This window comes from Etheostoma cragini, chromosome 1, assembly GCF_013103735.1.
Source record: "Etheostoma cragini isolate CJK2018 chromosome 1, CSU_Ecrag_1.0, whole genome shotgun sequence".
NCBI lineage: Eukaryota > Metazoa > Chordata > Actinopteri > Perciformes > Percidae > Etheostoma > Etheostoma cragini.
This window is the reverse complement of record NC_048407.1, coordinates 16,005,862-16,019,646: the sequence shown is the minus strand read 5'-3', so window position 1 is coordinate 16,019,646 and position 13,785 is coordinate 16,005,862. Positions and strand designations below refer to the sequence as shown.

At 38.9% G+C, this 13,785-nt stretch overlaps 2 protein-coding genes across 3 annotated transcripts; one reads left to right on the top strand and one right to left on the bottom strand.

Moving 5' to 3' along the window:
- Positions 1–213: 213 nt before the first annotated feature.
- nae1 (nedd8 activating enzyme E1 subunit 1) lies at positions 214–7,006 on the bottom strand. Its single transcript, XM_034882112.1, has 20 exons — positions 6,781–7,006; positions 6,261–6,364; positions 6,114–6,174; positions 5,966–5,996; positions 5,667–5,738; positions 5,413–5,492; positions 5,041–5,150; positions 4,031–4,140; positions 3,874–3,936; positions 3,694–3,757; positions 3,505–3,596; positions 3,304–3,363; positions 3,025–3,158; positions 2,764–2,839; positions 2,280–2,319; positions 1,749–1,835; positions 1,520–1,612; positions 1,163–1,277; positions 1,001–1,050; positions 214–885 (listed from the first exon to the last, which is right to left on the bottom strand). The coding sequence occupies exons 1-20, from the start codon at positions 6,957–6,959 to the stop codon at positions 776–778; spliced, it is 1,731 nt and encodes a 576-aa protein (XP_034738003.1). The 5' UTR covers positions 6,960–7,006; the 3' UTR covers positions 214–775.
- A 570-nt stretch (positions 7,007–7,576) lies between these two features.
- Positions 7,577–13,497, top strand: ca7 (carbonic anhydrase VII). Of its 2 annotated transcripts, none has more exons than XM_034882376.1 (7): positions 7,577–7,764; positions 8,330–8,527; positions 10,164–10,282; positions 10,507–10,602; positions 11,498–11,560; positions 11,660–11,815; positions 13,151–13,497. In XM_034882376.1, the coding sequence occupies exons 1-7, from the start codon at positions 7,728–7,730 to the stop codon at positions 13,268–13,270; spliced, it is 789 nt and encodes a 262-aa protein (XP_034738267.1). In that variant the 5' UTR covers positions 7,577–7,727; the 3' UTR covers positions 13,271–13,497. The 2 variants fall into 2 exon arrangements, with proteins under 2 accessions (XP_034738267.1, XP_034738256.1); XM_034882365.1 differs by lacking the exon at positions 7,577–7,764 and adding an exon at positions 7,907–7,990.
- The last annotated feature ends 288 nt before the right edge of the window (positions 13,498–13,785 follow it).

Here is a 13,785-nt window from a genome sequence, read left to right as displayed (position 1 = left end):
TCCTCAATAAACTCTAAATAACTGTGTAATCCTTGTTTAACATTTTTACATGTGATGGATGCCGCTAAACTCAAATTGTTAACCGTTCTAGTTGAATAGAGATGAAATGCAAGTCCAGTTGGCGGATGAGCAGAAGGGACAAGTCACGTTTGGACACCGCGAGACCTGTGTGCTGAATAACATAACCTTTGTCATAAAATGAACATGTTCAGGTTAAATATTCAATGTCTTTATAGCAATGCAAGAGAGTTAAACACAACAGCATGTTCATTTTTTTCATTTCAACCCAAAATCTTCCAACATGTTTCAAACACAATACAATAAGAGACAGTTGTGATTAAAGTATACAAAGTGCTGCTACATTGTAATATACCATCCATAAATGAGGAGTTTCACAGATGAAAATACTACATTGTTTTGAATTTGTTGGTTTCAGTTCCCGCTTTGTTTAATGTTGTCTGCCACACAAGGAAATGTCTGAAGAAATCCTTCGTGGGTGCTACCCTGATTTCTCCCCCTTTAAGAACTTTAAGGAAGAAGACAAAGCTGTAAGGGTGATAGTCTAAAGATGTCCGACCTTTGATCTTTTGCATGAGAAGCATTTTGGGGTTTTAGTGCATACATTTGGGCAGTTATCTCATTCAAATGTGATTAAAAAAACTTTCTTCATACTTTCAGTTTACAGTTTAGATTTAATATAACAAGCGCCATATTTTCATCTTGCTCGGTTTTCTCTGATAACATCTGGAAGCAAACTCAGGATCAGTAACTGTATTCACAACTGTAAGGTAGCGGAGGTCTGTGACATTGCGTTGTAAATGAAAGTGTTGTTGAAGGGTACAAACTGGTGGCTGATGATCTTGATGGCCTCTTGAGCAGCAGATCCTAAAGAAAGCCCATTAAAAAAGGATAAATACACATCTTGGAGTTATTAGCACTCTATGGGTGAGATACGCTGTCTAGGTTCTTCTTACATTCATGTAGAAAGCTTAAATATTACCTCCCAAAAAAGCAGCAACTGTGTGTGGCTCTGTTGCACCATATCGACAGCTGCATATCATGAAAAGGGTAAAAAAAATAAAATAAAAAACAGATCATTTGTATTTGGCACAGTCTTTAACAATCAGTCGTATCAGTAAACCCTGCAGCGGCCATGACTTACAACTCATGGATGTAATCGTCTTTGATGTTGACGTTAAGGCTGTACTCCTGCAGTAGGCTGTTCACACAGATCTTCAGTTTGCTGATGTCGTCCTCCACCTGGTAGTTATAAACCCCTGGTAGGAGAGGACATAAAAGATGGTGGTAAAAGAAGGGGAAATGAGACTCAAGAAATCCTTTCATTTCTGCATACTGGCATCAGGTACCATTATGAAAAATGTACATTATTCTACAGAATAAAATCAGACTATGATGTGTTTGATTTTGTGGAGCTGAAAGGTGTCAAGTCAGTTACATGAAGAAGTTTCACATCTTGTTCAAGTCTTTCAAGAACGATCAGTATACTCCTCGGTCGTACCTGGGTAGCGGGAGTGCTGCTGATAGAAGCGATCTACAGCGCGAAACATGAGGTAGAACACCATCTCGCTATCTGGATTGTCCATGCTTGAGGCTGAGGGCACACAGTTATCGTTAATAGGTGAACATGCTTTATGCTTACCAGGACGAGAAAATAGTACAATCTCAAACAAATAACAATAAACAAGACTGAACAGTTGAATCACGAAGGACAATCATCTCCAACTTACTGATTTCATCTTTGTTTACTGAATCCACACTATATTCTTCAGCCAGAGATCTGCAGCGCACCACCCTCAGAAAGAATGCGTTTTTACCTAGACACAAACACAAATGCTAACAGTTAGTAATAGACTTACTGCAGGTGCAGCAATAGTCATCAATAGAGCCCATTATGCGTCAACTGGTATGCAGTCTGAGTTCCCGAGACCAGCCGAGGCATACAGTGACAGAATTACAAATCTTGAATCTGTTTGTGCTCAGAGAAATGAAAACTTTTGAAGTGAGCAACCCATGACAGACATGGAGCAATACAAGTGCTACTACATTAGTAACAAATTATAACTGATGAAAATACAGTGTGAGAAAAATGTACTTAGAAGATTAGAAGTGTGACATAATGAAACCCCTACTATGCATCACAATATAAAATAAATGCCTATGAAAACACTCTATATAGTATATATTCGCACAGCATGTTACAATAATCAGATTGGAATCAGATTTGTATGCATGCTAACTGTATACTTCATAATACTTACAGAACAGTTTGATGTCCTTTTCAGAGATGCTCTCTGGTGGCTGGTGGAAAGGAAAAGGAAAAGGTAATTTCAGTGGAATTCCATTTTTAGTCAAATGCATTGTAAGTAACACAATACTCACCCATATATTGAGTATTTAATAATTTAATCAAAAGTTGCCAAGTTAATGCATGCATATTCTTTAGTTATTTTTGTACGTGCTTTTTTTGAAAGTGGCGCATCCCATATATATATTTTTTTGACCATTGTTTCCGTCTAAGCAGCTAAATGTTAGCCTTTGATTGTTGCCACGACAGTAATATTGCCCCATTGATTTTAAATTTCTTGCTGTGATCCTGTGCTGTGATCTAATCGAGTACTTCCCAGTCCCACCTCATTAATCTGACCTATCAAACATTTACTTTGGAAAGAAATTAACTGATTTAATTAAGCCCTAAATACAAACCTAGACTTCTTTTTCAGTGACTACATGGCTACAGCATACCTTTCCAACTGACTGCAAAAGACATTCTACGTGTTTAGAGACAGCTGCTGCATCCTGCATGGCCTTTTCTCTGTAACTGAAATCAAACACAATAATGAACAGCAACACAAAAGTAACATTATTAAATCATGCACGGGTAGAAAGAAAGATAAAGAACAGAATGTACTGTTCGATAAGATAACGTTTAAAGTACTTTTCTGTTGCTCTCGTGCCCTCTACAAATCTATCTATGTAGCTAGCACCCATTCATTCCCCACTTACACATTCTGGAGGTTGATGAATTTCTGAGAGTCTGCGATCATATCTGGGATGGTTCCCCGTACAGGTAGACTTCCATTTCCTTCCTTAAGAGCAAACTCCTTGACAGCGTGCAGCATCACCCAGAAATGCGAGCTCTGGTGAACACGTACCAACAGAACGCACTTCACACTTTAAAAAAAGCAACCATCTCCAAAACCGACTTATCTGAAACGATGACTATAACTATGTGTGTACTTTTTAAAACATTCTCAGAAAAAAAAGAAGAAAAAAAATGTAAACCTGTGATGTGATGCTGTTACACTGCTCACAATTGAAGAGGTCTTCAACAGCACTGGGAATCTGCAGAAACAAGAGACGTTACTAGAGGAGTCTTACTAGACTCGACTGTTAACTGTGACACTACAGAAAACAGACAGGGTTTAAAAGGTGAAATGTGTTCAATGGGAAACAAGATAACTCTTAAAAACTGAGATCCTGCACCTTGGTTGGATTTAAAGCAGTGTTGACATTCTTAATAGCTTCCTCAAAGTTTTCTTCATCTTCTGGGACACCGCTGTCATTCTTCAGGATCCCTGAAGGAAATACAATCATTTGTTTTTTTATTTCTTTCTCCATTATCCAGCCAAGTCACTGAATTTAGGCAAATGTAATCCAGAGGTCCACAAATACCTTCTCGAATGAACTGTCTAAAGGCCTCTTTCTCCTTGTAATTTTTCGGTGGCTGACAGTTGTGCTACAACAACAAAAGAAGAGTGGAATTTTATTGTACAGAAACACCAACAAAAGCAGTCAAGCATTAATATCAGCGATGGTGAATGTGTCGGTCTCGGCACAGAAAACGTACGGTACCTCACTGAGCCATTTCTCCAGGTGTTTAGCAACAATAATAATCCACGGTGTGTGACTGTGGTCCTGCAGGGTAAATAAAGAATGCAGAGGAGAACAATCAGCTGTGTTCAAGCTGACTAATGACCATAAACAAATGTGCTGACACCGAAATACAAACCTTTTTGTCCATGCTATCAAGGTCGTAGGACTGAATGTGGTTCTTGAATTCGGCAAAAGGCTGGTATAACCTCAGGTCCTCCAAGGCATTGTCCGGGTGGGATTCAATCACTGAAGAGAAGTGGTAAAATATCAATATTCCTTTTTAAAAATTCTAATTTTACATATAAACTACGAGCCACAGTAAAATGACGATGTACTAAAGAGAATAACCTCATGTAAATACTCATGACCATAGCAGCTCATTTATGAAATGTTATTTATCACAGTACTGCGTGAGCAATTTCATGGGTTCATGCTCCACTGTGAACTGAAAGCATGACACATGTATAAATATGACACAAGTTAAAAGTTAAAATTAAAAGGTTGTTATTTAATGTGTAAAGGCTCCGATACATCAACCCGACGGCCAACTGTTGGCAGAAAAGGCAGTCGGAATGATCAGTCGGCTCCCGTCTCTTACAAAAGTGCCACTGAAAACACGCCGAAGCGACGCCGACTTTAGCTTACGTTCTGCGCGTGCGCAAGACATAATACGTCTCCATAACAACAGGCGACGCTAATCTGTATTGTCGCCCACAGAAATTAAAACCATAAATGACGGAACATCTCTCTAGACCTAGTAAACACAGAGCACACTGTCGTCAGTCATTGTTTTCATCAGAGAGTGTTAATGAAGGTCATAAGGATCGTTGTTGCCATTACTCGCTGAACAGAAGAAAACATGATCGCTAGTATTAAGATAGTGGCGTTGACAGCTCCGGTTTTCTCGGGCACTGATTCACTAGTCAAGGGCTAGCACTCCACCAATCAGATTGGTCATTGAGTCCGACAGCCCACTGACCGATTCAACAAGTCAAATCGGGCAAAATGGAGCGGAACACGTCGAGCAGACTTGAGTCACCGATCTCGCCCGACTGTCCGACGGACGATAATCGGGTTGGTGTGTCAGAGCCCTAACAGTGTCACAATAGGAGAAGCAGAATAAAAGTTAAATGCTGTTAAACTCACCTGTGTGCTCCTGCACCACTAGTCTCATGTAACCAATCAGGCCGTAGCTTTTACAGACTAGGAAAGGGACAGAGGCACTCCACAGAACTGAGCCTAGCCTCAGACATGTGCTGTTGGATTTGAGAGAAGATTTTCCAAATGAATTTGTTAGAAAAGGTTGTTAATGATAAAGGCAGTTCAAAAATAAGGTTTCTACAAAAGAAGTTAATCATTAATATACATTTAAAGGTGTCAATCTTTATTATATTGCACAAATAGTTTCTTTGAAATTACAGTAAAAATACCAGTTCAGCCTACTTTATGTTCCTAAATACTTGATCATTAACTCATTTGTTACAATGAAATTTGGAAGTAAAGAACTATCACTTATACCTTTCTGGCAATTGGACACCGATCACTATGGTAAACCTGTGGAAAAAAAACGGATCGTTGTCTAGAAGCTTGTCTGGACTCTGCAGGTGTAACAGAAAATACAAGAGAGATGTCTGTCATTATCAGAGCACTGACACTGATCAATACATTCACATATTTACATACCGGTATTCAATTCCTTTCCTACTTAAACCTAATTGGTTACTGTTGTGAAAAAATCTGTGGTACCATGTCAAAACGTAAACAATACCGACCTCCTCAACAAAGTTTCCAGAGACATCACTGTTGAGTTCTTGTAGCAGCTCAGTGGCAGCCTGTGCTCTGTTCTGCAACACACATAACAACTAAAGTAAGGGCTAATACAAATGTGCAAATACAATGCACTGATGTGATATATTATTCTCACAAGAATATTAAAAATGTCTTTACGAATAACCAAGGGGGGAGTGGTGCGGTTGCAGGTAGCATAAATAGGACAGGAAATAGTGTGTCTGTGTGTCCGCACATGCAAATGTCCATAAAACATAAATTAATTTATTTTAGCAAAACATACCTTTCCAATGCTGTTGTTGCTAAGGAAAAAGCTGCAAAACGAGATCAAGAGGTCAACCTTGAAAACACAAGTAAAACTAACACATATTTGTTGTAGCTTAGATGGACTTTTTTTCTTCTTCTTTTTTTTAAAATAAATGATGTCTTACTTGTTTCCAACATCTTCCCCGGAGACTGTGTGTCCATCCACTATGGTGAATGCTCCAATACCTGACAAAGAGACCAATGAATTCAACAAGACAGATGCTTTTAATCAGAAAAAAGCTGCACCGACACAGAGCCACATCTGGTTTTACCTGGAAGCACAAGGTTCTTCAATATCTCTGTTCCAGTTGCGGTGGCGTTGATGAGACAAACATGTGCATTCTCCAGTGATTCTTGACCATGGTCACCCCAAAGTCTGAAACATACAGCACCATGGACATGTGTTGCCACCTAGTGAGACAATCCATCCTCCACCGCTGGAAATACACAGCAAGCCACTTTGCATGAATGACTTAGCTAGTGCTGTGACAGCTTCAATGGCTTTGACTCACGTTACCATGTATTGTTACTTGCTTAACCATCAAACACATTGTATATTAATGATTTCAGTAACAAAGCTGGTGGTTCTGATGAACGAGCAAGCACTAAACAGAAAAACAAGCATACTACCATATTAACCGTAGCTAATAGCTGCTGTTTTTACATTGCTAACGCTAACGTTGGCACTGCTGCCCTAACAATGTTTGTGCTGTGTCCTCTCAAATCAAACGCGCTCAACATTTACCTAAATTATTAGTTCTCTGTGAGATTTACGATCTAGTTTAAATGTACCTGAGTTGTCTGTCGTATTTCTGTTCTTTTGAGGCTTTAGTGGCTGCCATAGTAGTATTTTTCCAATGTCTACGGACCAGTGACTGTAAACATAAGCTTACGCATTTTAACTTCCTCAATGACAGATTCGACACAAACATTCGCCGGTGAAAATACAGCTGCGCACTTTCGACACACATTCTGACTCATGTAATGGAGACCTGAACTGAACAGTGAAATTCTATAAATAATGTATCAGTACTACAAGCGTCTTGAAACTTTCCTGCCTGATAATTTACTGAATATATATTTATGCATACAGAAAAAAATTAAACGCGTTGGACACTTCGGCGTGCGTAGACCTCCCGGAGGAACAAAGGAGCAACATCCATGGATGATAATTATCAACATCTCTCATCTCACCCGATCTCCCCCAAGATGGTGAGCTCCATCTGACAAGTGGGAACGTTTTTGGACCAGAGCAGCAATTATACATTGTTTTAAAGTTTTTCTTTCATATCGAGCAGTGGATGTGTTCATGGGTGACATAGTAACGTTAGCTAGCCTATAATAATAATAATAATAATAATAATAATAACAATAATGATAATAATGATAATATTAATAACAATAATAGCCTAATAACAATAATAATGAATAAAACATAGCTAGCCTAACATTAATAATTATTTTCATAATCTGGAGGTTATTTTCTCAATCCATCGATTTCATTTTCATTGATTTTATTTTATTGTGTGAGTGTGTGTGTGTGAGTGTGTGTGTTGGGGGGGGGGGGGGGGGGGGGGGGGGGGGGGGGGGGGGGGGGGGCGTGTCAAGAAAGGGATAATTGCCCATCCCCTTCAGCCACTACATGAACTTCATCAATCCTGATCTTGTCCACGTGCGCACCAGGGTGCGCGACTCTGAGAGCTTGGCCTGATTTAAATCCACTAGACGTTACGGGGACGATGACAGGGAATCCCTGGGGATATGGAAAACAGGACGGTAAGATCTCACAGCATCCAGGCTCCTTACCGCGTCCACAGTGGAGGCATTTTGACATTATCTCCTACAATGCATGTTTATGCTACTGTTGTGTTGTTTTGCTGGGAGGCAGTGCCTGGTTTTCCAGAGGAGCAACGCTGTTAATACGAGATTAGCTACATGCTTAAATGCCTGCTGTCACCTTTACTGACTTTCCACCCGATTTGTCCTGGGCTATTAAATGAGAGTCATTGCATTGCCAAGCTGCTCTTTTTACTGTGCTACATTGTTAAGTGTGGGTGAGACAGTCTTTAATGATTTTCACTAATTTTCTTTTTAATAATTGTGGACTTTATTTACCCTGATGATGGTCCTACCTGTGAGTTGTTGCTTTGGAAACAGCTCTTGATCAGTGAGTGCTTTACAGTCACTTTGCCTTAGTTGCTATATTAAATTAGAAACTAGGGCCTGTTACTGTGCTTTGGAAATAATGTAATATTTGTATCACCCCATAAATTAGAGCTGAAGGTATATGTGCAGTACTGTGTGGATCAAAGCTGCTTTTGTTTTATTTTTTTATGCTAAGGTCCTTCTGTATGGCACAAAAACTACCCTGTTGCAGAGGGGGACCGTCAGTCTCCCATTGACATTGACCCTCATCAGGCTTCACATGACCCCAGTCTGGGTCCGATTGTCCTGAACTACGATAAGTGTACCTCCATCAAAATTGCCAACAATGGACACTCTGTTGTTGTGGAGTTTGATGACTCTGATGATCGTTCAGGTGAGAACAAAAAATGGTCTTTATTTGAGTTTACTTATCAATTAAAGTTGAGCCTTTTTTTTTTTTTTTTTTTTTAAAGCAAGCAACAAAAAAACACTTTGGTGAAAATTTAATAAACAGAAATGGGAAGGGATAGCAACGGCTAGACAAGGAACAATGTACATTGACATGACATGTCCTACAACTGTATTACAAGGTTATTGACTGACTTGTAATTATTGACAGAGATCACAGTTCAGGGATAATCTGTCAGCACTATAAAAGTTCACTTTCAATAAACATATATTTGAAAGGTGGGATTACCTTTATTTTTTTTGAGAAGTGCAAACCTTGCACATAACTGACCATAATCAAAGGTTACAAATAAACCCCTGATTATGCTGCAGGGAAGTGAAGCCAGCAGTTAACTGTATGAGTATCTGTCTGCTGGACAAGAGATGTAATAACCTCATGTGATCTCAATAGTTATTATGACCCTATTTGCTTTTATCACTGGGTGGATCCATGTTAACTACCCTGTCATTATCATGAATGATACGCTCAGAAATGTGGGGCTGTTTGGCTCAGACAGATTCCACAGAGCAAGCAAGTAGCTATCACCAAAAGTAATTAATGAAAGAGGACACCTGTAGGAAAACTAATGCACTTCCTCAGCATTTTTCCACAATTCAAATGAGGTGCACAAATCCCCTAAACCTGCTGTTGTCAGTTTGGTCTGGGTGTACACATGCATGTATTCACACTATGAAAGTGTTCTGTGTCGCTGTTTTTTGTAAGAAAAGGAGGATAGAATAAAATAGATAAAAGCATCTTTTAAAACCAATGTGCAATATTCAAGTAATTCAAACTTTTAACAATGTATCATATTACAATCTCCATGATCTGGTTTTGAATGGGTTAGGTTAATTATAATGAATGCTTTTCTTTCATCATGAAGTTGTTAACGTTAGCATTACCAAAGTCAAGATTTACAACATTATATCACCTTTAACTACTTGATTTAGCACATCAGTTATTTATTAGTGGCTATCCCCTAATCAGATAGTAATCTTTATACTTGATACTATCACAATGTTGCTGTTAACAGATTACCTTTTAAATAAGTCACATTTTTCTTGTGGATATCCTCCATCTAAATTGTGAGATGGACTAGATAAGGGTTTGTTCTTTTTGTGCCATTGATGCCTCACTAATCTAATCTGACCTGGACTGGTGTGACCTGTTTGTCAGAAGTATGTCAGCAGCATCACAATGAATAACAATCAGACTAGACTGGTGTTCATACTCAGAAGTGGAAGCCATAGGCTCTGAAAACCGTTTATTCTGACATGCATTTTTCTTGAATGGAAAGCTAAACCCAGCTGAAAGTAGCTTTAATGTTGCTTTATTTAGGATAGGATTGGCTATCTGTTTCTTTGACTAAACTTGTGCCACAAAGCTCGAATGATCGATTTTGATAGTGACTTTGAGTTAGAAATTTGAAGAAAGTCTGCTAGGTGTTACCAGGTTGACTCATCCTGTTGTGGTACCAAACCGTTTGGATGATGCTGTACACAGGAACCCCGTTGCAGCGTTCTGGTGGCTAACATTTTTTTTCATTTTTCTATTTTTTTTTTTTGCATCTCGTCTTTTACAGTGATCAAGGGAGGCCCGCTCGGTAACCCCTACAGGCTGAAACAGTTTCACTTCCACTGGGGCGGAAAGGACTGCCATGGGTCTGAGCACACTGTTGCAGGGAATAGCTATGCATCTGAGGTCAGATCTGAATACTTCAGTGTTTCTGTGTCTGATTACTTAAACACAGAATAACGCATTTTTTGTCTAAGGTGTGTAGTAAGGTATATGTGGTAACATAATTTTGTATGAAATAAAATCAACAACTTTGGATGCTAATACTTACCATAATTTACCATCTGCGTATCAATATTGTATTTGATTTGATTTAATTTAACTAATAATGCCAGTTTTGCCCCCTCCAGCTTCATTTAGTACACTGGAATGCTGTCAAGTACAAGACGTTTGAGGAGGCGGCAGCAGCTCCGGATGGCCTCGCTGTCCTTGGCATCTTTTTAGAAGTAAGATGTTTCTTTTCAGTGCAATCACATATTGTATCCCTGTGCTCCCTTTCTTCTCTGCATCAGTGTAACAGTTTTGCAGTTGTTTTTTAGGTCATGGCAACTTGAGCAGAAACAAAGGCAGAATGATGTGTTGCAGTCCAGTAATTCTGTACGCGTTCAGAATTGTATCTTTACTTAAAGTGACCAAATGTAACTTTCACATGTTTCTGAAGCTCTTTCATTTTTCATAGAATAATCATAAATGACCTGTAACAGCAAACAACACTAACAGTGAAAAGAATGCTATTTTTATATAGTTTTCAAGGCTTTAGCTTGGTCCAATTGTGTTTTTTTTTTCTCACAATTTCACAGAATAATTTGCGGGAGGTAGATGCCCATGAATTTATATACAATGGTTAATAAAGAAAGCACTGTAAAGAAAAGCTCTTTACGACAGCAAGTGTGGTTAAAAACACCTTGAGTGGCTGCTAGAATCATCACAAACTGAAAGTTACATGTAGCCACTTTAGTTATTTGTGTGTACATAAACCATTTCTGTATAGAATGGTAAACAGACTGAATTAATATTTAGTTTCATCTCACATTTTAAATACCTCCCACAAATCTAAGATGTGGGTGCTGATGTCAAAAGGTTTTACATGTTGTATGAGTAAAGAATTAGTCACAAAGTTGTATATACTTGACATCAGTTGTGTGTAGCTGAAAGCTTAGTGCTGTTATGAGTGTTGTGAGGAGAGTATTTGCTGCCTACACCAGTGTTGTGGTGCTGCACCATGTGCTGATATGTGTGTAAGCTTAAAAAAAGGAATATTTTGTAAATTACATATAAAAAGTTGTTACGGATTCCCTCCAAATGATACAAATCAAATTCAAATTGTGCCTATTTTGTAAGACAGGTGATGACCACAGATGGCTCCACACGATAACAGACGTTCTGTACACGGTCAAGTTTAAGGTGAGTACGACAGTTGATGCTGGATTTTATTATATGTAGTTATGATGTGGTTTATGAACTGCTTTCAGTATAAAAGCTGTCTTTGTATTTCCGTTACAGGGCAGTGTCAAAGATTTCAAAGGTTTCAACCCCAAGTGCCTTCTGCCCAGCAGCCTTCACTACTGGACCTACCTGGGATCTTTGACCACACCCCCCCTGCACGAGAGCGTCACCTGGATTGTCGTAAAGGATCCAATCATAGTGTCTGAAAAACAGGTGTTTTTTGCAAACATGTTTCTCTCAACACAATACATCTAGGTTTCCAATACATAAAACACTGTAGTAGTTATTTCTTGTTCCAGGTCATTCGTGCACAGCATTAACCTCAATCCATTAGTGGGCAACCACCATTGCACATGTTACAGTACCGGTCAAACACACTTTCTCATTCAAGTGAATGGGAAAGTGTACCCAAACCTTTGAATCGTACTGTATATTATTTAGTACAACCTGAACAAAACCGTAAAGCCTTAAAACTGTTATTTTGTTATGTCTTTTACATTTATTTTTTTTTATTGCAAAATTTCTGTTTTATATTTATGTTCTAAACTACCTTGCTCAAGTCAACTGGGGCACCAATACAAATTTCCTGCAAGTGTCTTTGGCAATATCTTTTTCTGGTTGTGAAATTAATCAGAAAATGTAGGTTTGGTATGTTGTTGACAAGTTAAGCTGAGTAACCAGATGTCTGCAGCACATATGCCTTCCAGGTCCACCGGTGAGTTGGCCATGTGGCAACTGCTGCCAGCCTTGGGATTATACTAGCACACTGTGTTGATCTTTTCTAGTCTAGTTCCCCAGGTTTAACTCTGGGGCTGTAAATCAGGAATCAGGTTTTAATGACAGTGGCACCTCAAGTGTAGCCATGAACGGTCCGCCTCTAAACCCATGTGTGTTGCATAGCTGGGGGTGAGGCGTAAGCTGCGTAACTCAACACAACCTATGACTTAAGGCCTCAAGCTTTTGATCCCTTCCAGCTGATTATCCTGACGGATGGGTGACTGGATGGGTGCAGGGCTTTAATTGAGAAATGCTTGGATGGAGATCCAGCAGGGAAAAGCCCTTACATAACAGGGTATTATTTTGTTTTTCACTTCACCTCATAATGGACACGGCGCTAAAAGAGAAATACCAAAAACAGGGTGGGATATGAGTGTAGGTTTACATTTTGCAAGTGGAATAAGTTAGGTAATATTCAATATAGTTGTTAACGAATGCCATTAAAAGAACATACCAACTATAAATTGATTATGCTTAAAAGTATTGTATTTTTAGCCGAAGCTTGATATATCTTATCCCTCTGTGCCATTGCCATGGAGCTCCATTGTTGTCTAAAAACAACTCAACAAATCAGTTAGTCACACAGCTGCACACACAGGATAGGAAAGTCAAAAGGTTGACTAAATAATGTCCTGTTCTTTTGTTGATAATATCATACAGAAAAATACTATCCTTTAACATGCCTATATCAGTGTCTAGTGTAGGGAAAAGGTGGTCAACAAATCAATTTATTTGCAAAAACATCATGTCTTTCTGTCTCTTCCAATGCAGCTGAGCAAGTTCAGAACACTTGTGTTCACTGGAGAGGAAGAGGATCAGAGGACACGCATGGAAAACAACTTCAGACCTCCCCAGCCTCTCAAAGGCAGGAAAGTGCGTTCCTCCAATTAATGCGAGCCCAAGACATCTAAAGATGTCAAGATAACAGTGGCTCTTTCAGACACTACAAGATGCATTCATTTGATTGTACTTTTTTACCTCATGGTAGCTTCTCCTGGGGATTTCTGAAATACTTTGGACAGAAGAGTAATTCTCATCACTGCCAGCATATTGAGATGTTTGTGTCCCTCTACTAGACGGAAGCGATTGGCCGAGGAATCAGTTTTTGAATGATTTAGAAAAAAAAACAAGGGATGTTTTGAAGCAATATAATAGTATTAAGACTTTTGAGGTTTGTTATTTGAATACTATGTGCTATTTGGAGATATCATTATTACTATGTGTTAACAAAGATTCAAAGGTTGGATGTGTCCATAGTTGTTGGAAAACTAGTTTTCCTGAAACAAGCTCTTGTAAGGTGCTATTACTGTATATGTAACTATTCTATGCAACTAGTAAGTCTGTATACAAACAGATGCCAGTCTGTTTGCTTGCAGACTGGTATCACACCACTTTGACGTCTGCAG